This window comes from Neolamprologus brichardi, chromosome 7 (genome assembly GCF_056152115.1).
Source record: "Neolamprologus brichardi isolate AB-2024 chromosome 7, ASM5615211v1, whole genome shotgun sequence".
In the NCBI taxonomy this organism is placed as follows: domain Eukaryota; kingdom Metazoa; phylum Chordata; class Actinopteri; order Cichliformes; family Cichlidae; genus Neolamprologus; species Neolamprologus brichardi.
The window spans coordinates 59,598,021-59,613,837 of record NC_142110.1 but is presented as its reverse complement, the minus strand read 5'-3'; the positions used below and the strand labels follow the sequence as shown (position 1 = coordinate 59,613,837).

General features: G+C 38.6%; 1 protein-coding gene across 5 annotated transcripts in view; it reads left to right on the top strand.

Annotated features, from left to right (window-relative positions):
- Positions 1-15,817, top strand: part of camk2b2 (calcium/calmodulin-dependent protein kinase (CaM kinase) II beta 2) — a 65,275-nt gene that overhangs the window by 24,300 nt on the left and 25,158 nt on the right. For all 5 annotated transcript variants that reach the window (XM_087843987.1, XM_087843989.1, XM_087843990.1 and 2 more), the window contains exons 7-13: positions 2,927-3,029; positions 4,531-4,614; positions 4,698-4,792; positions 4,893-5,015; positions 6,757-6,840; positions 9,605-9,647; positions 14,982-15,053. In XM_087843987.1, the coding sequence (XP_087700113.1) occupies positions 2,927-3,029; positions 4,531-4,614; positions 4,698-4,792; positions 4,893-5,015; positions 6,757-6,840; positions 9,605-9,647; positions 14,982-15,053 (604 nt within the window). The remainder of the gene's footprint in view (positions 1-2,926; positions 3,030-4,530; positions 4,615-4,697; positions 4,793-4,892; positions 5,016-6,756; positions 6,841-9,604; positions 9,648-14,981; positions 15,054-15,817) is intronic.

The following is a 15,817-nucleotide window of genomic DNA, read 5'->3' as shown; positions in this document are numbered from 1 at the left end:
ACAATGCATGATTGGATACAATGCTTGGGTAGCGACCATCAGATGTACACTACTTTTTGTAAAACATTGAAGAATTCTTTGAGTGCACTATATAGACTGTACTCACTATATTTTAGACAGTACTACATTTTCATTGAATCAGTTAGTGACCCCTTGCATCCTGTGATTCGTGACAGTGTCATCATGGAGAGAACACTCCCATCTTCAAAGAAATACTACATTATATACAACATCATTTTATGTTGATTTGCAGTGACGCTTTTCTTTAAGAGGACAGTATAAACCCCCCACACCACCCCCATTGTCGGAGTTAACAATGAATTCACTTTCATAGTCACTTGGATCGTTTTTGTTTTTTGTTTTTTTGCTGTCTAGACACAGAAATAGAAACAACGATAATTCTCAGCCCTCAGCCTACTCTAATCAGACTATGGTTGGATGCTTATTTCAGTACCAACATCACTGTACGGTGCATTTGTGTGGAATCCTCTACATGTGTTCTGTTAGGATTTTATAAATTTTATGCAAATATCAAAATGTGAATTTTTTTTCCAGGTATAAACATGGAAACTACAGTTACCTACTGATTATTTTCTAAAGCAAATTTCTGATTTTTATTGGAAAATATGAGACAGCATAACTTGTTTGATGATGAAGTTAATGTCCTCATGTTTAGCAATTAATATTAATCACATTAATCATCTAACATCCTTTGGTACAATATTTGAGTCAGGAAAGTGGACAAGTGATATACAGAATAGATGATATGTTAAAATCTCACAACTTGAGTTTTTAAATCTGAATTTTATAAAGAATTCGGTTCACTTTTGATAACATTTAGGAAAGGAAAACACTAAACACTTTTCCATTTTGACTTTAGTTTTTAATTTGACTGTTTTACCCATTGAGTATACAACTATATATAATATATACAGTGTTTAATACTGACATTTGCAGCTCTCTTTATTATGATTATGATATAGTGTCAAAAAGTACAAAAACATCATCTGTTCATTTTGACTAAGTAAAAAAGTACAACAATTAATTGCCCGATTAATCTGAAGTTCAAATCTTGACTTAGAAAGTGTTTTGTTTTGTCTTGGGTTATTTTAAGTTGTCCAAATGAACTAGAACTAGAACATTTTATTAATAAACTGTAGTAGTATTTCCTAAAATATCAAACAACTGAGTCTGTTCTTTGTGGAATGAAAAATACATTTGTCCAACAGTTGTGGAATATTTCTGAATAAGATTGAGCTACTGGGCACATTTACTTTCTTCAAATCTCTCATTATGACTTTGTCAACTGGATTAAGAGTTAAGGCCTTTACTGTATGCACCTTCTGTGTTTTTAAATCAACCAGCAGAGGGTGACATGATAACTGTCCTTCAGCTGGATTACAGCATACAGCTGTTTCTATCACTGTGGTGAAATGATTGCTGCTTCTGTGACACAGATCTGTCACTGTTAGCATAAACTAGTCAGACAGCAAAGAGCTGTCATTCCTGTGTAGTTATTTGTCACATTTGCTTCAGCGTCTGAGCAGCAAAGACACGACTATTGCAGACAGACAAGATGTGTTTGGTCGTCCTCAAGTAAACAAAGGCAAAAAAGGCTTATACACATTTTTCAGTCCCATCTGTCTGTCTCAACCTCAAAATGAGAGAGTACATTTTATTTGCTGGAACATGTATAACTGTACCTCTGAATATGTCTGTAGCCATAACTATTTTTAGCGTTCTGATCTGGGTATAACTGGTCTGCCTCATTCTCCTGTTTTCCCTTTAAAGTTATGTATAGGAAAAGAAGTAAGAGAAGAACTTGTTCCTGTTTTCCACAGTTTTCCACAGTCAGTTGACTACTTCCCCCCCATTTATTGATTTTCTAAATGTTTGCAAGTACACACACAGCAGAGCATGAGATCAGCAGAAGCAGGACACTACCACAGCCAACAGGACTCAAGTTGCAGACAGTGCAAAGGTGCTCCGGAGACTATCCAACATATAGTAGCAGGGTGCAAGATGCAAGCTTGGACAGAGTACACCGAGCAGCGCAACCAAGTAGCTCTGTAGAAACATCTGCGCCACATATGGACTAGAACTCCCCAAGTCACTAAAGGAGTCACCATCAAAGGTGGTTGAGAACAAATGGGGCTAAATTCTTGTGGGAGTTAGGAAGCTGCTGTCCAAGCAACCAGTCATAGTGGTGATTGACAAAGAACAGAGGACTGCAGTTGTGATAGATGACAAGAAAGCTCCTTACCATACGTGGAGGGTTCCATCCCAAGCCTAGTGCCCTGACACTGTACACTGAGGGGGAGGAAAGAGACTGATTAGTCAGTGTTAGAAATGCTATCCAAGATGAAACAACAAAGATCTATCAGTACATCAGGAAGATGTAGCAATGATGTAGCACTAAGCTACATGTGCTTAGTGAATACCCCAGGCAGCAGAAACTCAAGAAACAGGGAAAAAAAAGAACAGGGACCATCTTGGAAGGACAGGTCCTTCCAGTTGCTAAAAAAATAAAATGTCACAGAAAGACTACTGCCTTAATGATAAAATAAAATAAAATAAAATAAAATATCAGCCACAAAGAAACCAAATTAAAGCACAAAAAAAAATAATTCCAACTTAAGCTTGTTGAATGTGATCCTAAACTTTTATCTGGCTCAACTCTGCAAGATTACTGTTGAGATCTTTGCATAGTGATTATAGTACTTGTTGTGAGTGTGTAAGATAGGTTAGATGGAGTTACAAATGACTTAACATGAAATAAAAACTTCCCTAGATTCAGCCACCTCTTCTGAAGTAATTTAAGAAAAAACTTTCAGTAACAATGTCGTAACAACCTTGAGACATAAATTAATAAGGTCATAAAATGTAACACTAACACGACACTACTGTGCTTGTGTTACACCTTCAGCCAGAAAACCTGTTGCTGGCCAGCAAATGTAAGAACGCAGCAGTCAAGTTGGCTGATTTTGGACTGGCCATTGAAGTGCAAGGAGACCAACAGGCTTGGTTTGGTAAGACGCACACACGCACAGACACACACACACGCACAGACACACACACACACACACACAGAAGTGTGCATGTGTCTGTAGGTGTTATTAAAAATAACACAATTAGAAAAGCATCTCCATTAATTTCAAAACATATGTACAATTAGAAAGAATGCCACAGACAAAGTTTCATGCTCAAAAAATTAAGGAAGCATTTAGAAGACAAAGATGATCTAATTCTAAATAAGAGATTATCTAAAGGATAAGACAACCCCCAAAACACAAAAGGTTATACAAGTTGAAGCCACAGATATTTGTCCTTCCTTGTGTTTTCTCATTGGTTTTTTTTTGCATGCAGTTTGCATTTTGCATTTGACTAAAGTCAGTCTCAATACTGATGCAACACTTGGACCCTACAGAGGCTGTACATGTAGTCGAACTCCTTCAAGATGGCACATCAATACATGCCATTGACAGAACGTTTGCTGTGTCTCCCATCCCAGTGTTAACCGCATGGAGGAAATTCCAGAATTTCCAAGCAGTTACTCTAGGAAAGCTGGACAGGACCATAGAAGGTCCTTAAGTCGCATGTGTGTCCTTTGTGCCAGAAGAAACAGTATGGCCACTGCTAGAACCCTACAAAATGATCTCAAGAAAGCCACTGGTGTGAATGTCTCTGACCAAATAATCAGAAACAGACTTGTATTATTGTAGGATCTTTACCTTTTAATATAAAAACAGCTTTTTGGTTTGTTTGTTTTTTTAAATTTGGCGCTATATAAATAAAATATAAATAATTTGATTTGAGGGTGACCTGAGGGGTCAGCATCCTCTAGTGAGCCCTATGATCACTGCCCTGTACTGTGGAGCCCAATTGGCATTTATCATAGACTATCCAAATTGGCAAGTTCACCACTGCCACCCTACGCTTTTCAGAGATGAGCGCAGATTCATCTTGAGCACATGTGACAGACATGAAAGAAGCTATGGAGAATGTTATGCTGCCTGTAAGATCATTTAGCATGGCTGTTGTGTTGGTGTGTCAATTATGGTGTGGAAAACATATCCATGGAGCGATGCACAGTCCACTATAAGCTAGGCAATGCCACACTGACTGCCAGAAGATATTGGGATCCTTCAACCAATTGGCAGATCCTGTGCTGGTGCAGTGGGTCCTTGGTTCCTCCTGATGAACAATAATGTCCAGCCTCCTGTTGGCAGAGCATGCATGCAGTTCCTGTAGTATAAAGGAATTGATACCACTTGACTGGCCGTAACTTGGAGTTCAACCCAGGGATAACGTTTCCCCTGACGTTCTGATTAGTAGACAACCCATTTGAACCACAGCTGCCCCACTGCCTTTTAAAGGTATCACAAAAGACAAATCAAACTATAAAAGTTAAGCACCAAAATAAGAGGTTATCTAAAGGATAGGAGCAGAACCTTTAAAAATGCATTCTTTTCTGTACTTTCGCCAAGAAACAGAGCCTTCATTTGTGTTGCTTTTTGTTTTCGTGTGTAGGCTTTGCAGGTACTCCTGGCTACTTGTCTCCAGAAGTGCTGAGGAAAGAAGCATATGGTAAACCTGTAGACATCTGGGCATGTGGTAGGTTTTTTTTTTTCTATTTTCAGCACCACCTCTGCCAATTTTGTTCTTGGCACTCAAACAATGGCTGTTTATGTGTGTAGGTGTGATCCTCTACATCCTTTTGGTTGGGTACCCTCCGTTCTGGGACGAGGACCAACACAAACTCTACCAACAGATCAAAGCTGGAGCATATGATGTTAGTCAGCTTCTCATCTCTGTTTCTCTTTAAGTTAAATGAGATGTGGTACATATTTTTATTGTATATGTGGGCATGCTTAGGTGTGTGTTTGGTTTAGTTTCCCTCCCCAGAGTGGGACACAGTGACTCCCGAGGCTAAAAATCTGATCAACCAGATGCTTACTATTAATCCAGCCAAGAGAATCACTGCCCAGGAGGCTCTGAAGCACCCATGGGTCTGCGTAAGTAGCATATACACATCCACCATCCTATTAAAACTGACAGGAAACAATATTTCACAGCTCCTGATTTGACTAGCAAGCAATTTGTAATTTGCAAATCCTCTATCAGCAACTATGAGAACATGTGCTTAAAACTGCCAAATATGACATGTGCAAATATGTGCTGACAGGTCAGCTTATCTTGAATATGTTTTTTTCCATAGACAGGCAAAAGTTCAACCTATTAACCTTCAGCAACCAAGACCTGAGTTCCACATGATAAGTTAAATTCCTGCAGAAATCTCTAGACTCCCCAAAGAAGTCTAGAAAATTACAATTATGTTTAAAGTAGAGTAAATTGACATATTAAACAGTGTGTTAGTGTGTTTAATAAAAATATATCGCAGAGTACAAATGTTCAACTTGTTTGGCAATAAATCACAGCTTGATGCTCTGTAAATAAATGCCATCTTACAAGGGCCTTTGATTAATGTAACAATTCAAGAGACTCTGGATTCTTAACTAAAAACACAAGCTTGAGCCCAATGGAATACTTTTCTTCCAGGAAAAGTACTTTTTGATAAACGTGTTTTTTGATACAAGATTTAGAAGGAAAATACAGTTAAAGGTGTGAATGTGCGAATGAATGTGAGTGCGAATGGTTGTCTGTCCCTGTGTGTTGGCCCTGCGACAGACTGGCGACCTGTCCAGGGTGTACCCCGCCTCTCGCCCTATGACAGCTGGGATAGGCTCCAGCGTCCCCCGCGACCCTGAAAAGGATAAGCGGAAGCGAATGGATGGATGGATACAGTTAAATGAATTAAATGACTTGTTTTGACTGTAATAAAATGATCAGAAACACAGTTGCTCTCTAAATGAGCTTTGGTGCTACCATGTTTTGTTGGTAATTTTTTGGGGTATAAAAATGTCAGTTTAATTCAATGAATTCAGTACTTTTCAGTTTAAAACTAGTTTATGTCAAATGTATTATTTGATCAATTAAATTCTTTTACAAAGTTAATTTTTACTTCTGTTTTGTTTTTATGACAGATAATAATAGATGCATTTATGCATTAGGATTTAATATATATAATTATATATAATTAATATATCTAATTAGAATTTACATTTCATACATAACCATTAGACTGAACACTAGTTACAGTGATACGTCCATCTGTAACACTTGTCTTTCATTGGAAAAGAAAAATATTCCCTTAGGCAATTGTATTCACTGGAGTTTTAAGTGAACTTTTGCCAGTTTATGCAAGAAAACTTTGGCACAATATCTTGAAAAATATGATCATAGCAACAAGAAAAAAAAGTTACATTTACAGTATTTTCCATTTATAATTTGTAAAACAATATTTTTCTTGACTGTCTTCATCAGTTTAAGTCATAAACCCCAGTACCTGAGATGTTTGCAGGAATAGTTAGTAAGAATGACAAATGTAAAATTTGAGAGAAATTGGCCCAAAATGCAACAAAATCACTAGCTAAGTCAAAGATCTAAATCCTTAACATAACACCATATCATTATCTCTGCAATGAAACAGAATGTATTGTGCGGATACTGTAAAGCCAAGTTGAATCTCTTTATCCTGAAGTTTTGCTGAAATTTTGTTACCTAAGGGGCCTCAGAATTAACACATTTCACCAATGCAGAATCTCACTGGCAGCTCCTGCCCACATAAACCTATCACTGTCACAGCTGCTCTTGTAACATTTTATTTTCAGCAACTCTTTCTCTGTCTCCCCACAGCAACGCTCAACGGTGGCCTCAATGATGCACAGACAGGAGACCGTCGAGTGCCTGAAGAAATTTAATGCCAGGAGGAAACTCAAGGTGTGAAAATATTTGATGGTTCAAAAAGAAGTTGTATCTCTGATTTCAGGAGAAAAGAGGAAACCCTTACTCTAGCTTAATGTCTACCAGTTTTGAACTGATTTCAGATTTTTTAAAAGGAGCTACAGTAGCTATAAAAACAATTTGCCCCTCCCTACTGTAGTCATACTAATTATTAAGTGGTATATGTGATATATTTGATCTCTTTTCCTTTTTAAACATAGCTTAAGAAGTTTGTAGTGCAGTAAAATGATAAGGGAGGCACGGGGGATGTTTACTGTTATCACAGAGACATTATGTAGGAGTAGGTAATGGATAATAGGTATTGATTTTTAAATAACTGGACATTAATAACTTGAGCTTATTATATAATAGTATACTATAGGATATTTGTTAATAGGCTGCTCAGTCTATTTCTCTTGGCAAAACTTTGGCAAAACTTAGGGTCAACAAAAAAAGGCAAATATGAAATTTAAACGTGAGCTCAGTGGTCAAACGCGACATGTTTCCAATATAAACAAAGGCAGTTCAATTCGGAGATATCATTAGAAACAATTGAACATGATTTATTGATATACAGAATACAATTATGTTATTTGGAGATTAGACTCTGATGAGTCACTGAATGACTTGGGTAAGGCGGAGATGTGGAGGGTGTGGGTTGCTAGAAGGCACCTGGAAGGGCAAATGATGGATGAGCAGTGAGATTTAAAGTACGCGGAGTGGAGGCTGATTGGCCTGAAGACTAGACCACAAATGTCGCAATAAGCTTGACAGTGTGGGAGTGATGTAAGGCTTCGATTAGCCACCAAACACAATGCTATCCTTTTTGTCTTCCTTCGTGAACTTTATGTTTCAATCCACTAAGTTGAAGTGAGCAGTGAAGGATTGTAATTCTTGGATTTAGATATTGACCCAGGTGTCATCAGTTCATGTGTACCGGTGGCTTGGTGCTGTCCCTTTAAAAGAGCCAAGAGCCTTGCTTTCCACTTCCTCCATGGAAAGGCTGGCTACAATAGGTAACACCGGAGGCCCATGGCACATCCATGTTTTTGTCTGTAAAACCCTCACTGTATTTAAAATATGTGGTGGTAAAGCAGTCTAACAGTGTGCAAATCTGATCTGGGGTGAAGCTGGTTCTGTTTTCCAAGGAGCTGTCTTGTTGTAGTTGTTTTCTGACAGTTTCCACTGCCTCAATTGTAGATATGCAAGTGAACAGAGAGATCGCAATAAAAGACACTATGGTTTCATCTGGATCAACTGTAAGTTTTTGGTCCTTGTTGGTGAAGTCAGTGGAGTTTTCGATGTGATTGGGGGTGTTCCAACAAGGGGTGCTAGCATGGTGGCAAGGTGTTTGGAAATGTTGTAGGTGGTTGAGTTTATACTGATAACAATGGGTCTGAGTGAGACCCCTTCTTTGGGGATCTTTGGAAGTCTGTAAATACAGGGTATAGCTTCCCCTCGGTATAGCCGCTGGTAAGTAGGACAGTCAATAACTTCATCCTTTTCCAGTTCTTGTAAGCAACTCATGACATTCTTTTTGTATTTGCTTGTGGGGTTTCGTTTTAAGGCTTCATAGGTATTGGTATATCCAACTGTCAACGTAGTAATTTTCGTGTGATAATCCATTGTGTTTTGAACAACAGTGCACCTGCCCTTGTAGCCTGGTAACATGGTGATGTTATGGTCTTTGCTCAGAGATTTTCTTCTTTTCTTGTATTGTGAGGTTAGACGGGGGAACATTTGCACTGGAGAGTGTGAAACCTTCATCCTGATTTGCTCTGCTTCTGTTTGTGTTAATTTATTAACCCTTATGGCGGTTTCCGTGGTTGTAATCAGGTCCAATTTGGGCGACTGTTGTGGAGAAATGGCAAAATTGAGCCCTTTGGCTAGCCCTTTCTTTTCAGGTTCTCAATTATCCAGGTCATCATAGTCTAAGGAGCTTGTAAAAAAAAGCGACTGGACTTCTTTACGTTTCTTGAAGACATTTCACCTCTCATCCGAGAAGCTTCTTCACTTCTAAAAGAGGTGAAATCATGGTTCCAATCAGGCTGACAAACCATGGATGTCCTGGCTGGTGTCCAGCACTTTATTGTCATCCTGGGGAGTGCTGGCCTATTCTATTAGCACTTTATTGTATCTTGTACACAGTGCCAATCGAACCAGTACCCATGTGGAGGGCACTGAGATATAGGCTTATTTGTAAGATTGGTCTGTCTGCTCTTTGAATCCTGTTGTACAGCTTTATCAACCAATACCCGGTCCTTTGACCCTCTAGTTAGCTTCTTCAGCCAATGGTTACTGGTTCTTGGTATTTTCCAATGTTGCTCTCTCTCTCCCAGTGGTTCTTTCAGTATTGCTCAGTTTCATTTTTGTGTGGATCTGCCCTTGAGCTATTCTTTGCAGCTGAGATTATGCACTGCATGGGTCTTTAGAGAACAGGCCATTTATTCTTTTGGCATATCTTTTCGGCCAGACCTGTGAACCTTTTTTGGGCAGCCTAGAGCCCCAGTTATGGACAGTTTGTTATACCTCTTATTCATCAAGTGTCTGTCTCTCATGACACCATCTCCACTTCTGTTACCCATATCCATGTTATTTGTGTATCCATATTTTATTTAATTGTAGTGATCATTCATCCAGCTTATGATCTTTGATACAAGATACATACAGTATCAGTTTAAAAGTTAATTCACAACACCAGCATATTAAATAGGTTTCAGGGTGGATTCTTATAATGCTTTTCTGTGTTCTTCCTCATCAGGGTGCCATTCTTACTACCATGCTTGTCTCCAGGAACTTCTCTGGTGAGTGTTGCTCTTTAAAAAGACACAGGTGATGAGGAGAGGTGACATGCCATCTCTTCAAAAATTTACACCTACACACACACAGACACACACAAAACACACATTAACACATAACAGGCTCATGGGAGATGCTATGGTAAAGATTTGTCTTATTTAAAAGCTCACCCAACATAGCTGTAATTATATTGTGTCAGTGTCACATATAACTAAATCTTGTTTATTTGTCACTTTGTTCTTTTATGATAAATGACAAAAGCTAAGTCACTGAAATCCATAAAGAAGCTAATAGTAGTGTTAAGAAAATGAAATGAACACTCACTGGCCTGACCCGATTTGCTTAACTAGCAAATCTAGAGAAAGCCAAATATTTTTTGCAACATGTTTTGTATTTGTTGTGTATCAGATTTCCTTTAAAATGAAAGAATTACTGGCTAAAAACTATAATTCTTTTTTTTAACCAATCACATTTTGACTTACAGTTAGTAGGACTAGAACCATTTAACAAACTGTATATTAAGAAAAACTATAAAACTAAGAACGACTGATATACAAATATTTATTTTTACATTTTCCCCAAACATACAAAATTATAACTCTTAACACAATCGTTTATTTCTAGTGCTACAAAGTGCATTTTGTGGAGATCATACGGTGGCCCTGAGAGGCCAAATGGACTGCAACTTCAGAAAACACTTGCAAAAAGAAAAACACTTGCGATATGATGCAACAAACACAGCAGTACTACTAATCCAAAATACTCAAAGCTTCATAGAACTGAAACAAACAATTATTTTTAGCTCCATTCTGCTGCTGATACATACTTTAGGTTTCTGAACATTAAACTTGTTGCTGCCTTTCATAGTGTGTAACTTGAAGGCCCTGAGTACTTTCTCCCACACTGAAAACACTGGAATGATCAAATTATTTGAACATTACCTAATAAGACTGATTCAGGACAGACAATTAGTTATGTTAAACTTTCCTAGCAGTCCTTCACAAACAGGGAACAGTCTGTCTATTCTCTCCATCTGTCAGCTGCTGCTGGCTCTTCCTCCTCCTCTTCCTCACACACTGCTGAGTTTGTCCTGGTGGATCATCAGGGGTGCAAAGCCTCACAGATGATGTGCAGCAGTGGGTCCCTCAGTCTGTCCTCACTCTGGACACTTGCAGTTGTGACACATGGAAATCAAATGTGTGATAAGCTGCAGGATTCAAACACAAGTGTAACTTATAAATACATGTTCATACTTTTATTCCACAATCAGAGAGAAAGAAACAGAGAGAGAGTGCAGGACAGACACACAGGTGACAGTCTCAGGTGTATACACTGCTACAAACAGAAGGATTTAGTGTTTGTGTTATTACGAGTGCTAAACAAGAAGAGTTCCCAGCTGGTACAGTGGACACATGTGTGACTCCTGTGATTAAAGCATCTTTCTTTCAGCTTAACAGTGAACCGTCAGCTCGTTCAAACACATGTTAAATTCCGTTTGGCTCAACACCACCGAACAGAGGCAGCAATATAACTTAGCTAACATTAACAGTGCAGTGAATCCTGCTTGTGCTGTGATATTCAGGACTGCAAACCGAGCAGCATCACTGACTTTCAGCCTGTTGTGTTTGTGGATATATGACTGACTTTAATTATCCACAAAATCATCACATTCTCTGTAAGATTAAGGTTGACTATCGAACGGCGTATAAAGTAAAGACTTTAAAACAAAGTAAACGCTGAAAGTACAAACATCGCTAATGTCACATAACTTTGCCGGCATGTGGCCAACGGTAATGTTTTAATGTTCCTCATTATTAAACATTTGCACATAAATAAGTGACATAATATTCAGAACTTACTTTTGAAAGTTTACTCTTTGGCCGCTCCGCTTCCACTTCGTTGAAGTGTCTCCCAGTCCCATGCTGTGTCCCAATTCAGGGTCTGCACGCTTGAAGTGTGCGCACTACGCGTACTACGTACGGTGCGTACTATAAGTACGAGAAGTGAGGAAGTGAGAGGCTTGTGAAATGGGACGGTCTAGTTTTCGTCGCGCTGTTCAGGCTGCCTAGCAACCATGATACTAACCGAGAGAAACGCGAGATTGTGTGACATAAATGAAGGAGAAAAAAAATGTTTTGTTGGTCATTCATTTTTGTCATGACATCACTTTGATTAGTTGAGTATCTGAGGCTGAGACCATGGGACTGTAAAACATGATTGTTGGGCTTCATTTCTGTACTGAACAGTCATTACAAGAGTAGTGAGTAAATAACAATTAGCTCTTGTTGTTCATGAGACTAAAATCATCTCACTGTGGTAATATAAATATAATATGGCCAATATTATAGTATTGTCAGATTATTATGATATATATATATATATATACGTATATATATATATATATATACATATATTTATATATATATATAGAGAGAGAGAGAGAGGCTGAAAGTACAAACATCACTAATGTCACATAACTTTGCCGATATGTGGCCAACAGCAATGTTTTAATGTTCTTCGTTATTAAACATTCGCACATAAATAAGTGACGTCATATTCAGTACTTACTTTTGACAGTTCACTCTTCGGCCGCTCCCTTCTGCCATATTTTGCGGCAAAATTATCCACACCCACCACCGCGCTATGAATTGTGGGATATATGGGACCACGAAGCGTGCACCGGACCACGCTTGATATTTGGGGAAATCGACGGCGCATTTGGAGTATGCATTTGAAGTACACTTCGAATTGGGACAGCCGTCGTCGCGTGCCGGTGACGTAATCGCACTTAAAATGCGTACTTCAAGCGTGCAGACCCTGAATTGGGACACAGCACCAGTGCACTTGTTAGCATGTTTTGGTTCGTGCAACTGGTCCGTCCGGTTATTGTCTCCCCAGAAACATTTCCGTTGTCTTTTTTCCTATTTCTGTTGTGTTGTGTGTGCTTTTGCAGCGTTTTCCTTTTTGCAACATTTTTCTTTTTGCAGCGTTTTTCTTTTTGCAGCATTTTTCTTTTTGCAGCGTTTTTCTTTTTGCAGCATTTTTCTTTTTGCAGCATTCTCTTTTTGCAAGTGTTTTTCTTTTTGCAAGTGTTTTTCTTTTTGCAGCATTTTTCTTTTTGCAAGTGTTTTTCTTTTTGCAGCATTTTTCTTTTTGCAAGTGTTTTTTCTTTTTGCAGCATTTTTCTTTTTGCAAGTGTTTTTCTTTTTGCAGCATTTTTCTTTTTCAAGTGTTTTCTGAAGTTGCAGTCCGTTTAGCCTCTCAGGGCCACCGTAAGATCATCAAATTGCTAGCAAGTTAATTACAAACAGTGTTCATCAACCTGCAAAAGTAGGTCGATGAATCCTGTTGAATACTTCCAACACCTGAAAAAAAGTCTCGTCAGTGAACTTTGGTGTTTTTGTATTTTTCTTGCTTTCTGTCAGGTAACATTTTTTTAGCTTTAGTTCTAATGAACAGACAGCACCCTAAGGTAAGGTAAAAATGATTTATTTCAAACCAGACTATATAAAAACATGGTGTATAAAGTGGAGGTAATGTGGGCGTGCTTTAAACACCTATTCTTCCCATCCCTTAATCTGTGGCTGTAAATACTTTCCTGATGACTCTATGGTATCAATAGCTACATTTAAATCGTATTGAATTCACTACAATGCTTATTTTCTTAATTATATCACCATTAGAGTTAAAAAGAAGGATAAAACAGTTTTTTTTACCATGCAATTGACAAGTGACTAGTCTGTGAGCAAGCAGTGTTCTTCTGTTTCTCTGTCAGATAACCGTATTGAATGTCACATCCAGTTGCATAAGACCAAGATAGCTCAGCTTGAGGCTTTGCAGTAGGACTTTACTAACCAATGGGTAATGTCACAATGTCATGGTTCATCTGGCATGACAACATCATATGGGTTTGTAGACTCTTTGAGTTACATTTGTACCAGTTATCCCTATAGTGCGGTTGTGGACTGGCTCTTCAAGGATCAAAGCTTCTGATTCCAAAGGATATTGACCAACATGTAATGCCAGACTACCGAGCCGGAGTTGAGAAGATTCACCTGGTTTTAACTGATAACCTCTGGAGGTCGATCCTGCTATCTACTGATGAAATGCTTTATTGAGTAGCCCTGCAGGTCAATTATGAGATTCTGCCTTTTAACAGCAGCTCTACACTATGGTTCATGCACATGGCAAATTTAACCAGGTTATTCTTTAGTGGCCAGGAAAAGAACTGGCAAAAGCTTAATCAAATAGTAACAGTCACTTGATGAATTCACCAGACTTTTATCCTAATTTAACTAACCTATCCTATGCTAATGCTGATTTCTGGTACAGGTGTTGAGAAGAATGTGAGTAAGGAGAAAGGGTATGCACTGATCAGGAAAGAGATCCGCTCTATCCTGTGCCCAGTAAAGTTCAAATGGGGAAGCTGTGACTCAGAACAAAGGCCTCCAGCTCATTTGAGCCTATAATCCAACGTGACAAAAATGAGTAGAAAAAAAAAGCCAAAAATTAGATTTCTGGTTCCTAAGTTCACAATGGTTGGGCAACGGTTATCTTCTGGTGCTTCCTGCTGAAATTTCCAATGTCCTTTCCAGGGGCACCAAATACTCAAAACAAGAATCACTAGTAGAATAAGCTGTTTACATACAGTTCTTATGAAATGGGGAGACATAATTATTTTTATAATAGCTTGCAAATATGTTCATTTATCTTGTAAAGTTGGGCATTATAACATGGAAGTTTGTGGGGATTGGCTCACTTTTGAAGTCAGCCTCAAGTGGCCATATGAAGCAATGCAATTTCTCCAGTCTGTAGACAGATTCGTGGCTGGCATAAGTACCATAACATCCTGCAGTAACACAACATCCCCTCTTGTTTATGGATAGAACGAACATCATTTTTTTCAGTAGCACCATGAGTAAAGTCACACCAAGACGCCCCGTGGGAGTTGTGTGAACAATAACAAGGATAATGGAGGGCTGTATCAGATGATCTGACTTCCACAATCCCTGACCGACAGTCAAGTGAGATTATGATAAATTAAGAGCACAGATTGAAGGAAAAACAGCCAACAAGTGATCAGCAATTGGGAATTTCTTCAAAGTTGTTGCTTAAACTCAGGGGATGATCTCATGAAGCTAGTTGAAGACTGAAGAATATGCAAAGCTGTTCTTGAAACAGATTTGGCATTAAAATACAATATCACCCATATATAAAGTCGTTTTGGTTATGCTTTCTTTCTACACAAACCCATACGTCTTATTTTTTAGTTTTGATCCATTCACATAGTAGTATTAAAGTTTTGACTGGTACTGTTAATGATACTCTGTATTTTTCAGTGGGCCGTCAGACTACAGCCCCTGCTGCTGTCAGCGCTGTAGCAGGAACCACAGCTGGTATCGTGGAACAAGGTAAACACATCTCGCAAGCACATCTTTTAGCATTTTCTCCCTGCAGCTTTTAAAACTTTACATCCTTTCCCCTCATTGAGGCAGGAGCAGATGTGATTAAACGGAAATCTCCCAGGGTCACAACATCACACACTCCTTTAGCTCTATCCCTCAGCTTGTTTTAATCTCTCTTCCTAAATCTTTCTCTCCTCTTCCTCACCCTTATTGCTTCTTTAACTGTTTGCCAAGGTAAGCAATCTCATTTCTCCTCTGAAGGGAAGAGTATTACAGACTTTTCTTTCCTTGTACAGACAAATAGCATGCACTGTGGTGTATAAGTGGGAGTTTAGTTATCACATTTTAAATGTGGAGTGCAGTAACTGTTCAGTGCTGCTTTTAGGTTGGGGATCACACATCCACTCAGAGCTCCAACATGATAAAAGATTAATGTCAGCAGAACTGGAGTGTTTTTAAGCTGTTTCTTCCTTTTTATATCAGCATTTAAGCAGCAAAACACATACTTTATTTTTTCCACATCATCCCAGACTAATTCCTGCCCATCAGTGAACTCTGTGAATTAATCCAGCCTACTCTTCAGATTAACAAACCCATTATCATATACCTGCATCTCTGTTCCTCTTCCCTCATGCTTTCGCTCCTAATCCCCCTTCTATCTATGCCTGTGCGTGCAGCGGTGCGAGAGAGTGTATTTGGATTATACAGAGAATTAGTTTGACTTCTCCCCCCTCCCTCGTGTTTGATGCCCTCTGCTTATCTAATGCTTT